This window comes from Dipodomys ordii, unplaced genomic scaffold, assembly GCF_000151885.1.
Source record: "Dipodomys ordii isolate 6190 unplaced genomic scaffold, Dord_2.0 Scaffold13, whole genome shotgun sequence".
Classification (NCBI taxonomy): domain Eukaryota; kingdom Metazoa; phylum Chordata; class Mammalia; order Rodentia; family Heteromyidae; genus Dipodomys; species Dipodomys ordii.
In genome coordinates this window covers 14,637,221-14,656,872 of record NW_012267229.1, presented here as the reverse complement: position 1 = coordinate 14,656,872, position 19,652 = coordinate 14,637,221, and the positions used below count along the sequence as shown (strand labels likewise).

Here is a 19,652-nt window from a genome sequence, read left to right as displayed (position 1 = left end):
TCTGAGGATCTCGGTTCAAAGCCAGCCAGGGCAGGAGAGACTGAGACTCCTATCTCCAATAAACCACCAGAAAACCGGAAGTGGCGCTGTAGCTCAAGTGGTAGAGCGCTCGCCTTGAGCTGAAGAAGAGCTGAGGGACAGCGCCCAGGCCCAGAGTTCAAGCCCCACGACCAACAACAACAAAAAAAAACAGGCTCACAGACTTTGCTGTGTGGGCTGGCTTTGAACCATGATCCTCAAATCTCAGCCTCCTGAGTAGCTAGGATTACAGATGTGAGCTACCAGTGCCCAGCTCTCTCTCTCTCTCTCTCTCTCTCTCTCTCTCTTTTGGGGTCCAGTCATGGGGCCTGAACTCTGGGCCTGGGCCTGTCCCTCAGCTCTTCAGCTCAAGGCTAGCACTCTACCACTTGAGTCACAGCACCACTTCCGGCTTTTTTCTTTTTTGCTTATGTGGTGCTGAGGAATCAAACCAGAGCCTCATGCATGCGAGGCAAGCGCTCTACCACTGAGCCCCCTTCCCAGCCCTCTCTCTCTCTTTTTTTTGTACTGTATTGAGACTTGAACTCAAAATCTCAAGCTTTTGCTTACCTTTTTCACTCACTGCTGGCATTCTACTCCTTAAGCTATGCCTCCAGTTCTGGCTTTTTACTGGTTAAAATTAGAGATAAGAGTCTCAGGGAGGGACTGGGAAGGTGGCTCAGTGGTTTGTTTGTTTTTGGGTCCAGTCATGGGGCCTGAACTCTGGGCCTGGACACTGTCCCTCAGCTCTTCAGCTCAAGGCTAGCGCTCTACCACTTGAGTCACAGCACCACTTCCGGCTTTTTTTTTTTTTTGCTTATGTGGTGCTGAGGAATCGAACCCAGGGCCTCAGGCATGCAAGGCAAGCGCTCTACCACTGAGACACCTTCCCAACCCAAGGTGGCTCAGTGGTAGAGTGCTTGCCTTGTATGCATGAGGCCCTGGGTTCCAATCCTCAGCACCACATAAGCAGAAAAAGCTGGAAGTGGGGCTGACATTCAAGTGGTAGAGTGCTAGCCTTGAGCTGAAGAGCTTAGGGACAGTGTCCAGGCCCCACGACTGACAAAAAAAAGAAAGAAAGAAAAAGAGTCTCAAGGATTTATCTGTCCCAGCTGGCTTCAAACCATTATGGCGCCCAACTATGAACCCCTTCTTTGACATGACCTCAGAGACAGACGTGGACCCGGATATAACCCTGTTAGCCTGTTTGTCAGGACAGCCTTAGAGCAGAGCAGTGGTGAGCAGGACTCATATAGCCCCAGTGCCTGCAGGCATTGCCCGATGTTAGCTTTGCATACCCGCCCCCACTCCAGCTCTCCTTGTGTCCTCAGCGCACCTGCCCAACCAGGACGAGCACTTTTTGGAGTCAGGCCTTTGGGCTCTCATCACAGTGCTTTCATTTAAAAGCTGAATGATCTTCGTCTTTTCTGGCCTCAGCTTAATGTTCTGTGAAATAGGAAGAGTAAATACCCATTCAGGGCAGGAAAACTCATAAGGCAGTGATATCATTACTGATAAGTGCCAAGATGCTGTGTTGAGTCCACGGGGGGGGGGGGGGGGGGGGGGGGGGGGATAGGGTGTGTGTGTGTTATGATGAACTGTTATGACAGAGCCACACATGTCTATAATTCTAGCTAGGGAGCCTGAGGCAGGAGGAACTCATGTTCCAGGCCAGCCTCTGTTACACAATGACTCCCTGTTTTAGAAAGAAAAGGAAAGGAAAGGAAAGGCTGGACATATAGCTTAGTGGCAGAATACTTGCCTAGCACTTGTAAGGCCCTGGGTTCCATCCCCAACACAATCAATCAGTTAGTCCATCAATTACAATGGTACTATGCATTGGTGGACCATGCCTATAATGTTGCTACTAGAGAGTCAGATACTGCTTTCTCATGCCTGTAATCCTAGTTGCTCAGGTGGCTGAAATCTGAGGATCATGATTTGAAGCCAGTTTAACTTTAAGCAGAAGAAAAAAATGCCACGAGGTTCTTATTTCCAATTAACTAGCAAAAGGCTGAAGTAGAAGTATAGCTCAAGTAGTAGTGCACCAGCCTTGAGTGAAAAAAGCCAAGTAAGAGTACAAAGCCCTGAAGTTCAACCCCAGTACCAGCACAAAAAGAAAAAGATTGAGATGTCATGATCATGTTTGAAGCCAACCCTGGGCAGAAAGATCCAAAAGATTCTTATCTCCAATTAACCAGGAAAAAAGCCACAAACAACTGGAGGCATGGCTCAAGTGGTAGAACAGTTGCAATGAGCAAAAAAGCTGAGCAAACTTGAGAGCCTGAGTATCAACACCAAAGAAAACTACAGTGGCCGCCCTGGTGAGCAGAATGCTTTCAGGAGAGGCCATAGTGATATTGTGAAAGCTGAGCTGGAAAGTGCCAAGGAGAGAAGGGCATCGCAGGCAGTGGCTTGAATAGATGCCTGGCAGGAGAAGAGAATAAATTGTGCGGCCCACTGGCACAACCGAGATGTTTGAACTTTGTAATAGTTTACCCCCCTTCGCTATCCCAGGCATAAATATTTCAGGGTGCATGTCTAAACGTAATAGCATTTCCTATGTGGCTAAATTATGAATACTTTCAGTAAGCTAATAGTGATTCTCTAGTATAACTGTTGCTTTGTGAAAGGGTAGGCACTATTGCCTGTGTTGGGTGTAAAAGGAAGCGCATTTAGCTCTGGACAGCTTGAGGCAGAAGGTTCTCTGCTCGAAGAGATGTAGCTAGGAGGGTGCTGGGGGAGGACAGGTGGGTGGGCCTGATCTAAGGAGTTGGGGACCTCCTGCTCACTGCTAGGAGAGGGGTGATAAGGGGTACAGCATGCTCTTCACAACCCTAACACTAAGGTTTTGTTTTTATTTTTGTGTTGGTAACACTGTCGTTTGAATTCAGGGCCTGGCACAAGTCAAGCTGTACTACAGCTCTGAACAAAACATGCCTAGCATGCACAGGGCCTTGGGTTCAATCCTCAGCTCCCACAAAGTAACAGAATGTTTGGTGCTAAAATGTGCTCTGCCATCTAGTCCTCTTCCATTGAGGTAGGCCTATTATGTCCAGTCTCTGATGTCTTCCTCCAGAATAGTTGTGTAAATATTCCAGTATATCCATTCTCCCCCTCCCCCCACAATCTTTAGTCTTTTTGATTCATGGGAGAATTTCCTTACTTTGCACATTTTTGTGGTAATGCACAGATGCTCAAGCGAATCAGACTTTCCATAACAGTGTACATAAAGCTGCTTCATTGTTCTCTCTCCTCCTCTCCTCTCTTCTCTGTTCTTCCTTCTCTTCTCTCCTTTCTTCTCTTTTCTTCTTTCTCTTTCCTCTTTGCTTCTCTCTTTTGCTCCTCTCTTTCTCTCTCTCCCCCCTCCCTGCCTCCCCCCGCTTTGTCAGTCCTAGGGTTTGAACTCAGTGCCTGGGTACTTTCTCTGAGCTTTCAAACTCAAGGCTACCACTCTACCACTTTGAGCCACAGCTCCACTTCTGGTTTTCTGGTGACTAATTGGAGATAAGAATCCTATTATTATCTTTTAAGTAGTTGTACAAAGAAGTTCCCATTCTACAAAACAGTATGAATACAAGTGTCTGACAACATTGTCACCCATCACTCCTAACCCACCCCTTTTCTCACTTTTTTAAAAATTGAGATTAGGGGGCTGGGAAGGTGGCTCAGTGGTAGAGCGCTTGCCTTGCATGCCTGAGGCCCTGGGTTCGATTCCTCAGCACCACATAAGAAAAAAGAAAAGCTGGAAGTGGCACTGTGGCTCAAGTGGTAGAGCGCTAGCCTTGAGCTGAAGAGCTGAGGGACAGAGCCCAGACCCAGAGTTCAGGCCCCACGACCGGACCCAAAAGTAAATAAATAAATAAAATAAAAATTGAGATTAGGTAATTACATAAATTTCACATATTTCACAGTATTGTGGAATAGTGATACTTAAAGTCACAAACACATTTTAACCTTCACAAGGCACATTGTCATTATCATGGTCTATACAGTTTGTGAATTCTATGAGCTTTGACAATGCAAGTTATTTTTTCCTTACCAGGTGATGTTTACATTTCTTTCCTTTTGCTTAGTGTAGGCTGTTCCCTCTTTCCCTCTCATTCCTCCCTTCCCATCGCTGTCTTTGGGTTGCTTAGTTCTTTTTCTTCTATGTCCCGTGCAGCTGATGGGCCCCTTTGTAGAATGTTGTTCCATTTCCCACTTATTCTGTGTCTTCCTCCTGTCTTTCCTCCGTTGTGTGCATATATCTACCATATATATGGTTAAGAACATGGAGTCATTTAGTAATGATATGACAACATGAGTGGCTGTACTTTGTTTCTCGAGTCCTGTTTATTTAGCATCCACATTTCAGGGAGACCATGTGTCTCTTTGTCTTGGCTTACCTCACTCAAAATAATTTGCTCTACTTCCATCCATTTCCCTGCAAATGCCATTATTTTGTCCTTTCTACTGGCTGCATAATATTCCATTGTATATAGGTACCACAATTTTTGGATCCACTCATCAGTAGTTGGACATATATATATATATATATATATATATATATATATATAATATATAATCTTGGCTATTGCGAATGGTGCTGCAATGAACATGGAGGTGCATGTGTGCTTGTATCCTGGTTCCTGTGGTTCAGGGTAGATGCCTAGGAATGGTATGGCTGGGTCATAGGGGAGGTCTATATTTAGCTTTTCAAGGTACCTCCAGACTGCTTTCCAAAGTGGTTGTATTAGTATACATTCCCACAGAGATAAGAATCTTATAGACTTCCTTCTTGGGCTGGCTTCTAACCACGATCCTCAGATCTCAGCCTCCTGAGTAGCTGGTATTACAGGCATGAGCCACCAGTACCTGAAATCTCATCTCTTTTTTTTCCTCTTCCTTCTCTTTCCCCTTCCCTCCCCCTCCCTCCTTCCTCCTCCCCCCACCTTTTTTTTTTTTTTGGTTCATTATAGGATTTGAACTCAGGGCCTGGGCATTGTCCCAGAGCTTTTATGCTCAAGGCCAGTGCTTTACTACTTTAAGCCACAGTACCGCTTCTGGTTTTCTGGTGGTTCAGCAGAGATAAGAGTCTCATGGACTTTCCTGCCCAGGCTGGCTTTGAACCATGATCCTTAGATCTTATCCTCCCTAGTAGCTAGCATTTCCGGCATGAGCACCGGCACCTGGCTTCCATCTCTCTTTTTCTCTTCCATTCCCTATTCTTTTTCCTGTGCTGGGGATGGAACCCAGAATCTCATCTATGTCAGGCAATCTCCTCTAGCTCCAGCCCCAGTAGCTGCCCTATTTTTTATAGCTCTGTAGTCTACCATTGAATGGTGGGGTCACTCACTGATTTTTACCCAGTAGCCCCGACATATGGACTTGAGTTTGATTGTAGTCATTTGTTGTTTCAAAACATGCTTGTAAGGGCTGGGTAGGTGGCTCAGTGGTAGAGCGCTTGCCTTGCATGCATGAGGCCCTGGGTTCGATTCCTCAGCACCACATAAGCAAAAAGAAAAAAGCTGGAAGTGGCGCTGTGGCTCAAGTGGTAGAACTCTAGCCTTGAGCTGAAGAGCTGAGGGACAGCGCCCAGGCCCTGAGTTCAAGACCCACGACCAGCCAAAAAAAAAAAAAAACACCTCAAAACATGCTTGTTTAGGAGAGAACAGTATATGGCTCATGACCACTGTCTTGAAAGAGGCTGTTGAGGATCGTTAGGTCAAGTAAGAGCAGGGTCAGGTAGCTGCAGGACTTGGTTAGGAATAAGAGTCAGGGTGTTCAATCAAGAAGAATGAGAAACGATCCTTTTTCTTGATTGTCAGCAGCTCTGAAATAGAAAATACCTTTTATTGCTGGGTTGAAGGGAGGCTCCGAGATGTTACATGATTTATCCAAGTGTACACAGCAAAACACAGTAGTGGAGGACTGGGAAGTTGGCTCAGTGGTAGAGCGCTTGCCTTGCATGCATGAGGCCCTGGCTTTGATTCCTCAGAACCACATAAGCAGAAAAAGCCAAAAGTGGTGCTACGGCTCAAGTGGTAAAGTGCTAGCTAGCTTTAGGCTAAAGAGCTGAGGGACAGCGCCCAGGCCCAGAGTTCAAGCCCCACTACTGGCAAAAAAAAACCCACAAAAAAACACAGTAGTGGATTGGCATCAATACCATTTTCTTTTTATTACCCATTTGAGTATAGAAAAAACAATGAAAGTGATCATGGTCTTTTTCTCATAGTACCAGTGCATAAATAAGCAGTCAAAGGAGAATCTGGGTGAAGAGTTTGAATCTTAAAAATAAGCAATTATGCCAGGTGCTGGTGGCCTATACCTGTAAAATCCTAGGTGGCACTGTGGCTCAAAGTGGTAGAACACAAACTAGCTTTGAGCAAAAGAGCTCAGGACAGCCAGCACCCAGGCCCTGAGTTGAAGCCCCATGACCAACCAAAAAAAAAAAAAAAAGAAAGAAGAAGAGCAGCAGCAATGATTAGAAGTGAGATTGAGGAGAAGTAATGGGGGTGAACCACAGAAGTGGTGATATTGATCAAGATATGTTGTACTCATAACCTGACACAGGGCTGAAACCTCTCTGTATGGGGCTGGGAAGGTGGCTCAGTGGTAGAGTGCTTGCCTCACATGCATGAGGCTCTGGGTTTGATTTCTCAGCACCACATAAGCAGAAAAAAGCTGGAAGTGATACTGTGGCTCAAGTGGTAGGGCGCTAGCCTTGAGCTGAAGAGCTAAGGGACAGTGCCCAGGCCCAGAGTTCAGGCCCCACGACCGGACCCCCCCCCCCAAAAAAAAAGAAATGGGAAAGGTAAGCTGGTAGTGTGGCTTAGTGGTAGAGTGCTTGCCTAGCATGCATGAAGCCCTAGTTTTGATTCCTCAGTACCACATAAACAGAATAAGCCAGAAATGGGACTGTGACTCAAGTGGTAGAGTGCTAGCCTGAGCAGAAGAAGTTCGGGACAGTGCCCAGGCCCTGAATTCAAGCCCCAGGACTGGCAAAAAAAAAGCAAAGTTTAAATGAGTCTGGGGGTAGGGATGGGGAGCATGAGAGGAGTGACTCAGCAGTAAGCATCGCACATTTAGATGGAGCTGTTCAGTAGAAACCCCTTGTATAACCTATTGAAATTCTGAACAAATTAAAAATTTAGGGGCTCAGGAAGCCTTTGCAGAGGCCCTAGTCACCACTGGAAGGTAATTGGTGAAGCGTGTGAAGAGCATTCCAGGCCCAAAGAAGGAACAGACTGTATAAAGACCTGGAGACAGAGAGCCTGATGAAACAGGAACTGTAAGGAGACCATCATGGCTGGAGCAGGATTGGAGGGGCATAGTGCCTAGTTAGAGTCCATCCGAATCGTAACTAGGGACTGAGCACTGGTGGCTCCCTAGGTACTCAGGAGACTAAGATTTGAGGATTGTGGTTTGAAGCCGGTCAGGGCAAAAAGTTCATGAGACTCTTATCTCCAATTGACCAGCAAAAAGCCAGAAGTAGAGCTGTGGCTCCAGTGGTAGAGTGCCAGCCTTGAGCAATAACACCAATCAAGAGCTTGAGGCCCTGAGTTCAAGAAAAGACTTGTAACCACTCCTCTAAAGTTTAGCATCCCTTTTTGTGGTTGGGGAAAGAAACTGAGGCTTAATGAAGTGAAATGACAAGCCCGAGCCCGAGGCCACACTTCCAGGAAGAGCTGAGGTTTGAATCCAGATCTAACTGGGAGCCATCATTATTTCTCCTCCCAATGTGGTATTTGGATGAGAAGTGGGGAGTGAGGACAAGAGATCAGAAGGAGAGTCTAGAAAGAAAGCAACACAGTAATGCCATCTTAACCATGCCCTTCTCTTTCTACAGCTATGGAGTCAAAATCCGGGCTCCTCACGCACTGGTCATGACACTTCTCTTCAAGAGTGGCAGGTGAGCACCGGTCTGCATACAGCTTAAGCGGGGAGACGATGTGCCTGCCCTTAGTGCCAGGATGGTAGTAAGTCGCTTCCTAGCTAGGTCTCGCCTGTCCCCAGTCACACCTTCTAAAGTCCACCTTGGGTCCTCAAGTTCCCCTCTGTCTTCCTCAAAAGCCCAACGTCTAGATGTGGCTTTAAGGGTTTGTGCAGCTGCCCCAGCTCTGCTCTGCCTGCCCTCCGTCCACTGTGGGAGGTCCTTGACACGCAGAGTTCATCTCCATTCTGTGTACATGCTGCATGCAAGAAACACGCACACAGCACCCCTCCTGGAAACCGCATTCCTCCTCTAGCCACCTCTGCTTCCTTCCTGGTCCCCTCCCCAGCCCCTGTGTGCTATGGGGGTCCCCTCCTCGGGAAAGCTGTCTTGGTTCTCTCCTCTCAGCCATCTTGGGCTTACTCTGATCTCCCATCGCCTTTCCTCAGGCGCCTTCTCAGAAGGTGTCTATGATCCAGTGTTGATGCATACAAGATCCTCTAGCTCACCTGAACTAATAGGGTCACAGACGCACAGCCTATGGGCCAAGTTCAACTTGTAGAACTTCCTCCTTTGTTTGGCTTTTGTTTTTAATTTTTTGTCATGGGGCTTTGAACTCAAGACCTGGGCGCTGACTGAGCTTTTTCACTCAAGGCTAGCGCTCTACCACTTTGAGCCACAGCTCTACTTTCAGCTTTCTGATGGTTAATTTGGAGTTAAGAGTCTCACAGAGGGGCTGGGAAGGTGGCTCAGTGGTAGAGCACTTGCCTTGCACGCCTGAGGCCCTGGGTTCGATTCCTCAACACCACATAAGCAAAAAGAAAAAAGCCTCAAGTGGTAGAGTGCTAGCCTTGAGCTGAAGAGCTGAGGGACAGCGCCCAGGCCCAGAGTACAGGCCCCACAACTGGACCCCCCCCCCAAAAAAAAAAAGAGAGCCTCACAGACTTTCCTGCCCAAACTGTCTTTGAACCATGATCATTAGATAGATCTCAGTCTCCAGAGTAGCTAAGATTACAGGCATAAGCCACTAGCATGCCTGGCTTTCCTTTGTATTTTTAATTGATTGATTTAGTTTTGTTTGTTGTTGCTTTTGGCCACAAATCTTTTTCTAAGGTTAGAATCTGAATCTTAAAAAAAAAAAAAAGTGAAGCCGGGCACTGGTGGCTCACGCCTGTAATCCTAGCTACTCAGGAGGCTGAGATCTGAGGATCACGGTTCAAAGCCAGCCTGGGCAAGAGAGACCGTGAGACTCCTATCTCCAATAAACCACCAGAAAACCGGAAGTGGCGCTGTGGCTCAAGTGGTAGAGCGCTCGCCTTGAGCTGAAGAGCTGAGGGACAGTGCCCAGGCCCAGAGTTCAAGCCCCATGACCAACAAAAAAAAATCTGAATCTCTTCTGAGACTTACTTAAAAACCAAATCTAGCTGGGCACCAGTGGCTCACCAGTGGAGGCCGAAATCTGAGGATCTTGGTTTGAAACCAGTTCAGACAGGAACCCATAAGACTTTTCTCTATAATTAACTAGCAAAAAAAAAAAAAAAGGCTGAAAGTGGAGCTCTGGCTCAAGTGATAGAGTGCTAGCCTTGAGCAAAAAAGCTCAGAGACTGTACCTAGACTATGAGTTTAAGCCTCAGGACTGACCTCAAAAAAACCCCAAAACTAAAAACAAAAAAAACCCACCTAAATCCATCCATTTATTCATCAGATATTTATTGGGGACTTATCATGTGCCAAACCTGATTCTAGGTGAAAGGAAAATGTAACTCAGGCAGAAAGTAACCCAAAAGACCGTGCCGACAAGGTCATGTAGAGGTGACCAGGCCAAGGTCTCATGAGGAAAGGAAGAAAATGGCGCCGTTTGGCTCCTTGGTGGCCCCTTTTATTCAGCGGGGGGCTGGTGGTGTTTTACCCAGGCAGGGGGTGGGAGATGCCTCACCTGCCCCATAGGCTCTGCCATCGAGTGCAGGACTTACGCCTGTGAAGGGGTCTTTGATGACTTACATTTCCCCCCTTTTTGGTTAAATATGCACAGTAGCAGGTAGGGAGTATGGGCAAAGTTCTTCTCTTCTGGAGCTACTTTCTGCTGAGAGGGGCAATGTAGCCAATGGGGGGAGAGTCAGGTACTATATAGAAAGCTGAGCAAGGTCTTGATGGTCATGGGGATTTTACTTGTCCTTGGCAGGGCCCTCTGGTTCCTCGGTGACTGGAGGAAGACCAGGTCTGGTCTTTTATATCTGTAGAGCGAGGGGTCCAGTTGGCTCAGAGATATATGAGGGTCCATCAGGCGCATGATGTTTAACGTAGCGGATGTGAATCCAGTGTGGACAGCCCTGAACCTGCACGGCTGTGGGAGTAGAGAGAGTTACTGAATAGAGTCCCTCCCACTTAGCAGAGAGCTTGGTGGCCCCAGGTACTGGTGGCAGGTAATTTACACTAGATCCCCAGCATTGATGGAGGCCCTGGAGGGCAATGTGGAGGGCTTAAGGTCATATTGGCCCACATATTTCCAGAGGAAAGTACACAGGTGTTGAAGGAGAGAGGACAGCATTGCGGGGCGGGGGGGGGGTTGGGGGGTGGCAAAGGGGAGTCCGAAGTCTGAAATAGGGGAGGCAAAGGTGGGCGGCCATAACTTTGAAAGGACTTAATGTTAGAGACTTTTTTGGCAAGACCCTTAAGCAGAAAAGAGCTAAAGATAAAAGTTTTATGGGAACATTTGGTCAGTTTGTTTAAGGGAGTGTTTGGCACGTTCCACCCTTCCCAAGGACTGGGGGCCATAGGGAATGTGAAAAGACCAGGAGATATTTAGAGACTTAGCCAGTAGCTGGGCCCGTGAAGGGGCGTTTGCTGACTTACACTAGGACACTAGGTGCTACTAATACAGAGTGAAGAAACTAGACAAAGATCCCCTCCCTCCTACAGCTTACCTTCTAGCAGGGGGTGGCAGAAAATAAACACAATGAATAAGGCCAGTAGATGCTATGTTAAAAGATAATCATAGGCTGTGGACAAGAAAAATTGGAACAGGGCTGGGAAGGTGGCTCAGTGGTAGAGCGCTTGCCTTGCATGCATGAGGCCCTGGGTTCGATTCCTCAGCACCACATAAGCAAAAAGAAAAAAAGCCGGAAGTGGCACTGTGACTCAAGTGGTAGAGTGTTAGCCTTGAGCTGAAGAGCTGAGGGACAGTGCCCAGGCCCAGAGTTCAGGCCCCACGACCGGACCAAAAAAAAGAAAAATTGGAACAGAGGAAAAATGAGAGAAGATTGGAGGTGCTAGAGGAAGTGGCCCACCCTACAGAACTGAATAAGGGAGGCCTCTGTGAGGAAGTGACATTAGAGAAAACCTTTGAAGGCGATAAGAGTTGGTTAGTACTTACCAGGGGAAAGAGTGTTCCTGGATGCTAAATCAGCCAGTTCAAAGGCCCTGAGGCAGATCGTGCCTGAGATACCAGGAGCCTTGGAGCAGAGTGGTTCAAAGAAAGGAGACCATAAAAAGTGGGGGGGAAAGGGAGCGGGGGTGGTTCACAGCAGTAATCTGGGACAGGCTTTTCCAGCTTTATTTTTATTTTTTTATTTTTTTGGGTCCGGTCGTGGGGCCTGAACTCTGGGCCTGGGCACTGTCCCTCAGCTCTTCAGCTCAAGGCTAGTGCTCTACCACTTGAGCCACAGCGCCACTTCCGGCTTTTTTTCTTTTTGCTTATGTGGTGCTGAGGAATCGAACCCAGGGCCTTGAGCATGCAAGGCAAGCGCTCTACCACTGAGCCACCTTCCCAGCCCACTTTTCCAGCTTTAAAGAGAGAAGTTTGGCTTTTCTGTAAGTAAACTAGGATTGATACAAGATTTTGAGTGGGACTATGCCATTATTTGACTTAAAACCCTTAAGTGTTTAGGTTTGGCTTAGATTTAAGTCTTATGTTAGGGTCTTGCTATATTGCTGAGCTGGTCTGACACTCATGGGCTCCAATGATCCTCTTGACTCAGCCTCCTGAGCAGCTGGAACAACAGGCTTGCAGCACTGGGCCTGGCTTCTTTGACCTGTTTCAACAGCGTGAGGATTAGTCATTTACTTCGGGGCTGGGAACACCGCCAGGGCAGAAGTAGGTAGACATTAGGCCATTAGGCTACCGCGGCAATGACCCCAGTTAGCCACATGGAGGCCCAAGTGCAATGCTGGCCGGGCAGGGGAGGAGGGCAGTATCAAAAGCAGGATCAGTAATACTTAGATACTGGAAGATTCCTCAGGAAAAACTAGCTTTTTGTTTGGGACAGGCTCTTACTGTGTAGCCTGGTCCCAAATCTTTATTCTCCTGTTTTAGCCTCCTAAGTACTAGGATTACAGGAGTGCACCACCGTGCTCTGCTGCACTACTGCTTTCTGACCTTAAAACTGACAATCGGGCCAGGTGCTGGTTGCTTACACCTGTAATCCTAGCTACTCAGTAGTCACTGAAAGGAGACTGGCATATGGTTCAGGTAGAAAAGAGTTTATTGGGAAAGCCAAACCATTGAGCCTCAGGACTGATACACACACACACACAACAAAAACAACAACTGGCAATCTTGTGGGCCATGTGCCTATGGGGTGGGAGCCTGCTGGTACTGGATAATAACATTCACTTTGCAGGGTTTGTTTTATGTGTACATGCCAGCCCTGGGGCCTGAACTCAGGACCTGAGTACTGTCCCTGAGCTTTGTGGTTAGGGCTAGTGCTCTACCACGTGAGCCACAACTCTAGTTCTGGCTTTTTTGGTGATTAATTGGTAATAAGGGTCTCATGGACTTCCCTACCTGGGCTGGCTTTGAACCTCCATTCTCAGTAGCTAGGATTACAGGTATGGGCCACTGGCACCTAGCCAACCTCACAGTTTTTTGTTGTTGTTGTTTTGTTTTTGGTTCCAGTCATGGGGCCTGAACTCTGGGCCTGAGCGCTGTCCCTCAGCTCTTCAGCTCAAGGCTAGCACTCTACCATTTGAGCCACAGCGCCACTTCCGGCTTTTTTCTTTTTGCTTATGTGGTGCTGAGGAATCGAACCCAGGGCCTCAGGCATGCAAGGCAAGCGCTCTCCCACTGAGCCACCTTCCCAGCCCAACCTCACAGGTTTTTATAGCTTCCTTCCTAAGCCCTTGGAGCATTTACTTGTGCCATTCCTGTTCCTCCCTGCTTTTTCTTCACTGCCCTCTAATGATTCTAAAAAATACATTGAATCACCTCCCTTCAATCCTGACAGGAAGACAAAATTACCCCACTACCTCGTACTGCCCCATATCCTCTCTCCACAACTTCTCTGCTCATAGCCCAATGGCCTCTCCCTGTTCCTTTGTTCTCTACTTTCTGCCCCTTCTTAGGGCTTTGGCTCATGCCTGGGATGTAATCACCCTGCCTGTTCACTTCATTGATCCCACCCTGGGCCCCAGAATTTCTTGTCAAAAGTCAGTGTATGGCTTGTCTTTGTGGTGGTGTTTCCCTCTCAAAAGTCCCATGAGGTCAGCAAGCAGGTCTGTTTCTCAGCATCAGATTTCCAGATCCAGCACATAATAGGAACTCATTCGTTTCTTCACATGATCACTCCAAAAATGAAGTAATAAATGCTAGTACTGTCTGGTCCTTAGGATCAAACAGCCACAAAAAGTAGTCTCTAGACTCTACTTTTCAACTGGGCTGGGCAGGGGCAGGGGAGAGTCATAAACAAGCCCTTTAGTGTCAAGTGGTGGTAAGAACAAAAAGAAAGGGCCAAGTAGGAGAAGGGGGGGGGGGTATGGTATGGAGCTGTCAGGGAATGGCTTTTTGAGGATTGTCTTGAGTCAGTTCCTGAAGGACATGAATGGTAGAAGCCTAGGGTTGAATGAGCTTGGGCCCCCGGAGCGCCTTGCTTTATTCAGTTCATATCTAGTGGGCAAAGGCCTTGGGACCACTGGCCCTGAACTCACAGGGGGATTTCTGTGTTTGTGCAGCCTCCAGGAGAAGCTGAGGACCATCCTGCAGTCCACCTACACCCACTCCCGGAACCTGGCCTGCTTTGTGTGCGCCTATAAGAGTCTGTGTGCCCTGCAGTCCCATGTGCAAGGCAAGACCTACCCCGTGCACTCTTTCCTAGCTGCCTTTGTTGGGGGCCTCCTAGTGTTTGGAGACAACAATAGCATCAACAGCCAGGTAAAGATCCTCCCCGAGATGGGCTGGGAGAGGCTGGTATGACTTAGGTATAGAATTAGAGATGGGCTTTGAGATATACTCTTGGCTGTCTTCCATGTCTAAGGTCCCTGTGTGACCTTGAGAAAAATCACTCCCTCCTCAGTTTCTCCATCTATAAACCAAGTCATTGTTGGATTTGTGTTACTTTGTGGGGCATAGTGCCCAGGCCCCTGAGTTCAAGTTCTAGTACACACACACACACACACACACAATAAAAAGTTTAAAAAATATAAAATATTTCAACATTTTCATATTGATCACATATTGATTTTGGATATATGAGGTTAAGCAAGCTATATTAAAATTTAAAAATTCACCTATGCAAAAAACAGGGCTAGAAACATGGTTCAGCAGTAGAGTACCTACCTCACAACACCCAAAGGGAGGTGCTTATGACTGGTCGGTTGCGTATAGGTGATGCAATGGTGAATGATCTCTGGTCTGGAGGTAGAGAGAGGGAAAGGGAGAGGGAGAAGGAGGGTAGAAAAGGGAGGAGAGGAGTGGCGAGAGGGGAGAGGGAGAGAGGAGGGGAAGGAGAGAGGAGGGAAGAGAGAGAGAGATTAGGTGACAGTGGACTAACAACAGAGTTTATCAATCCAGACCTATGTCAAGATCTTGCCTCACCTACTTAGGCTTAAGTAACCAAAGCCATGACCAGGTGAGGGTGGAGTCTTCTGGAGTGGAAAGGATTGGCTTCCACACCCCTTTTTTTAAGTAGGCTTGAGCGACTGACTGGCTCTCTGAAAGCCACTGTTTCAGAAAGGGAAAAGAGAAGAGAAAGAACGGGAGAAGAAATAGATGGAGTCCCCTTCTAGGCAGAAGTCCTCTGGGGAACTCCCAGGGTTTTGTTGTTGTTGTTGTTGTTGTTTGTTTTGTTTCTTCTCTCACCACTTGAGCCACAGTGCCACTTCCGGTTTTCTGGTGGTTAATTGGAGATAAGAGTCTTGTGGACGGTCGTGCCTGAGCTGGCTCTGAACTGCAATCCTCAGATCTCAGCCTCCAGAGTAGCTAGGATTACAGATATGAGCCATCCGTGTCTGGCAACTCCTGGGATTTGGCACCATATGTTAGGAAACAAAGCCAGCCAGGGCAGGAAGGCTTGTGAGACTCTTATCTCTAATATTATCTCCAATAAACCATTCAGAAAACCAGAAGTGGTAGAGCACTTGCCTTGAGCAGAAGAGCTCAGGGATAGTGCCCAGGCGAGGTCAAGCCCCACTACTGACCAAAAAACAAAGAATAAAGAAAGAGCAGAAAACGACCTCAACAGACCAGATCAACTTTAATGGGAAGTTGAAGAGGGATGCCATGGTAACTTGAAGGGAGTCAAGAGACAGAGACGTGCTGGGGGCAGGGTTGACAGGTAGGGTCCTGGTGGCTGGAAAGTACGAAAAGTATTTTTGGATGGGCTTTGCTTTGTGATCTTGGCCTGAAGTGTTGTTAACAGGGAAGGGGCATGGACTTTCATATTTTGGGGATTGCAGATTCCCATTACCCTAAGTTCAAATCCAGTACTGCCAAAAAAAAGGAATAAAGGAGAGAGAGAAGGATATGAATACTACAGAATACTATGAGTATTGTAAATAACAATATGAAATGGATAACCAATATGAAAGAGATCATTTCCTGAAAGATACAATCCACCAAGGTCACACAAGAAGAAACAGTCTGAAAAATGTTTAAAATGGAGACTGTGCCTGGTACGCATCTAAGTGCCTGAGATATATAATAAAAAACAGAATATAGAGCCATGTATAGGTGGCTCACAATGTAATTCTAGCTATTTAGGAGAGGCTGAGATCTAAGGATCGCAGTTCCAACCCAACCCAGGCAGAAAAGACTGTGAAACTCTGATCTTCAATTAGCCACTCAAAACCCAGAAGTGGGCCTATAGCTCAAAGTGGTAGAGCATTGGCCTTGAGCAAAAGAGCTCAGGGATGGCGCCTAGGCCCTGAGTTCAAGCCCTATAACTGACAAAAAAACAAAAACAGGTTGGGGATGTGGCTTAGTAGTAGAGTGCTTGCCTAGCATGCATGAAGCCCTGGGTTCAATTCTTTAGAACCACATAAACAGAAAAGCCGGAAGTGGCACTGTGGCTCAAGTAACAGAGTACTAGCCTTGAGCAAAAGCAGCTCAGGGACAGTTCCCAAGCCCTGAATCTGAGCCCCAGGACTCCACCCCGAGCACTCAACCACTTGAGCCACAATTGCCACTTCCGATTTTCTGGTGGTTAATTGGATAAGAGTCTCACAGACTTTCCTGCCCAGGCTGGCTTTGAACTTTGATCCTCAGATCTCAGCCTCCTGAGTAGCTAGGATTATAGGCCTGAGCCACTTGTGCCCAGCTTTTGTTGTTTTTTAATCAGAAATTTCACTGACATGCAAAGTCCTAAAGTCTAAGTCCCTAAGTCTATCCCCTTTCTTGTCCCCTGATAACTGCTCTACCAATTCCAAAATTACATCATTTGAACAAGACTCTAGTGTCATCATATGGTATATAACCTTTGGGAACTGTTTTGGTGTTGGTTTTTTTAATTCAGCGTAACTCCCTGGATTTTTATTTTTATTTTTTGTCAGTTGTGGGGCTTGAACTCTCGGCCTGGGCATTGTCCCACAGCTCTTCAGCTCAAGGCTAGAGCTCTACCACTTGAGCCACAGTGCCACTTCTGGTTTATTGAAGATAAGAGTCTCACAGACTTTCTTGCCTGGGCTGGCTTTGAACTGGGATTCTCAGATCTCAGTCTCCTGAGTAGCCAGGATTACAGGTGTGAGCCGCTGATGCCCAGCTAAACTATTTTTTAACTAATAAATTTTTTGAGGGGGTATTGGTCCTGGAACTTGAATCAGGTCCTGAGCGCTCTCCTTGAGTCTTTTTGTTAAAAAGTAGTACTCTACCACTTGAGCCACAGCTCTACTTCCAGCATTTTTGATATTTAATTGGAAATCAGAGTCTCATGGACTTTCCTTCCTGCCTGGTCTGGCTTTGAACCTTAATCCACAAATCTTAGCCTCTTGAGTAGCTTGGATTATAGATAGGAGCCACCAATGCCTGGCTTTGTTTTTTGTCTATTTGCTTAGTAGTAGTAGTAGTATTGTATTGTCCAGGAATCAATAGACAACAGGACCCAAAAACCACTGATGAGTTGTGAGTTACACAAAGTTTTATTTGAGCGAAAGAACAAAGCGCTGTCGCATCAGGACTGTGGGGATCTTAGGGGTCGCCCTGAGTGCCAGCCTACATCAGCTTTTAAGCATTCTTGTCTGGAAGGGGTAGAGGGGAGGACTTAAGCCTGTGCAGTTAGGCTCTTTGTGCATTTTGGCCAATGGTCACTTCAGAAGTGTTTACAATTTCCACCAGGGTCTTCTGCCTAGGGACTGTTGATAGGAAGCTTGGGGAATAGAACAAAAGATGGGAGTGACACATTTAGTTCGCAGCAGAAGCAGAGTTACAGTTCGATTTTACAACCACAAAAACCAAGGTAAAAAATCATTATTGATAAGCAGAGACCTCTAATATCCACATGGCCTAAGTACCTACATCAAAGATTATATCTTTAATTTTCATATCACTATTATTATTATTATTATTTGTATCAGTCCTGAAACTTGAACTCAGAGCTTCCTTTGTTCTAAACTAGTGCTCTACCACTTGAGCCACAATATCGCTTCTGGCTTTTTCTGAGTTGTTTATTGGAGATAAGAGTTTCATGGACTTTTTTGCCCCAGCTGACTTGGAACAGTGATTCTTAGATCTCAATTTCCTGAGTGACTAGAATTACAGGTGTGAGCTACCAGTGCCCAGATTTATTTATTTATTTATATTTTCGGGGTGGGGGGTCCGGTCGTGAGGCCTGAACTCTGGGCCTGGGCACTGTCCCTCAGCTCTTCAGCTCAAGGCTAGTGCTCTACCACTTGAGCCACAGCACCACTTCTGGCTTTTTTCATTTTGCTTATGTGGTGCTGAGGAATCAAACCCAGGACCTCATGCATGCAAGGCAAGCGCTCTGCCATTGAACCACCTTCCCAGTCCCTGCCAGATTTATTTTTGATACTAGTACTGGAATCTTGAACTCAGGGCCTTATGTATGTTTTTGCATGGCTTTACCTCTTGAGCCACACGTCCACTTCTGGCTTTTTGCTGGTTATTTGGAGATAAGAGTCTCTCAGATTTATCTCAAGCTTGCTTTGACCTTAATCCTTAGATCTTAGCCTTCTTAGTAGCTAAGATTACAGGCATGAGCCACCAGTACCAACTATTTATTTGTAACTATTTTTTTTTTGGTGGGGGTAGGGCTTTTCTTTTTGGTACTAGGCAATTTTGGCACTTTTTAGGCAAGTGCATTGCCACTGAGCTACATCTCAGTTCCCAGCTATTTAATTTTATTGATGATTTTATAGATGTACCACAGTTTGCTTGTTTTTTTAGTGGTACCAGGGCTGGAACTCAGGGGCTCATGCTCATTCAACTTGCTTGCTTGGCTGAGATTCTACCATGCCTCTTCAGCCCTGCTTTTTGCTGATTATTTTGGAGACAGAGTCTCACAGATTTTTCTGCCTGGGCTGGCTTCTTCTAACTACAATCCTCTAGAACTCAGCCTCCTGAGCTAGGAGTATTTGCACCTAGCCATAATTTGTTTTAGAAGTTACTCTTTGAAGGTCATGTCTGCATTATTTCCAGTTTTGGGGTGTTACAAATATAACTTACTAGAACATTTCTGTACAGGTGTTTATGTGAACATACATTTTCATTGTTCTGGGAAAAATGCCCAAGATGTACTTGCTAGGTTGTATGGTCCATGAATGTTTAGTTCTAAGAGAAACTGCCCAAGGGGGAAGGAAGTAGAACCTGCCAAATTTCCAGTATAATTGTACCATCTTACATTCCCACCAGGAATATAAGAATGATCTGGTTTCTCTGCCTCCTAGCCAGCATGTAGTTTATTACATTTTTAATGTTAGCCATTTTGATAGGCATATCTCATTGTGCTTTTACTTTGCATTGCCCTCGTGCCAAATACGGACTTTGGTGAAATGTTTGCTTCTGGTTTCTGGGTCTGTTCCTTACTCTCCTGAGTGGACTTTATTTCTCTTTGTTTGATAAACTCAATTTAAGAAAAGGGGTGGCTGGGAGAAGGTGGCTCAGTGGTAGAGTGCTTGCCTCGCATGCATGAGGCATGGGTTCGATTCTTCAGTACCACATAAACAGAAAAAGCCAGAAGTGGTGCTGTGGCTCAAGCGGTAGAGTACTAGCCTTGAGTTGAGGAACTGAGGGACAGTACCCAGGCCCAGAATTCAGGGCCACAACTGGCGAAAGAAAGAAAGAAAGAAAGCGCGGGCTGGGAAGGTGGCTCAGTGGTAGAGCGCTTGCCTTGCATGCATGAGGCCCTGGGTTCGATTCCTTAGCACCACATAAGCAAAAAGAAAAGAGCCGGAAATGGCGCTGTGGCTCAAGTGGTAGAGCACTAGCTTTGAGCTGAAGAGCTGAGGGACAGCGCCCAGGCCCAGAGTTCAGGCCCCACAACCGGACCCCCCCCAA

At 46.7% G+C, this 19,652-nt stretch overlaps 1 protein-coding gene across 1 annotated transcript in view; it reads left to right on the top strand.

Moving 5' to 3' along the window:
• Pxmp4 (peroxisomal membrane protein 4, 24kDa) overlaps positions 1-19,652 on the top strand; it is a 26,016-nt gene that overhangs the window by 3,221 nt on the left and 3,143 nt on the right. Inside the window, exons 2-3 of the mRNA XM_013010769.1 lie at positions 7,850-7,912; positions 13,880-14,078. Coding sequence (XP_012866223.1) covers positions 7,850-7,912; positions 13,880-14,078 — 262 coding nt within the window. The remainder of the gene's footprint in view (positions 1-7,849; positions 7,913-13,879; positions 14,079-19,652) is intronic.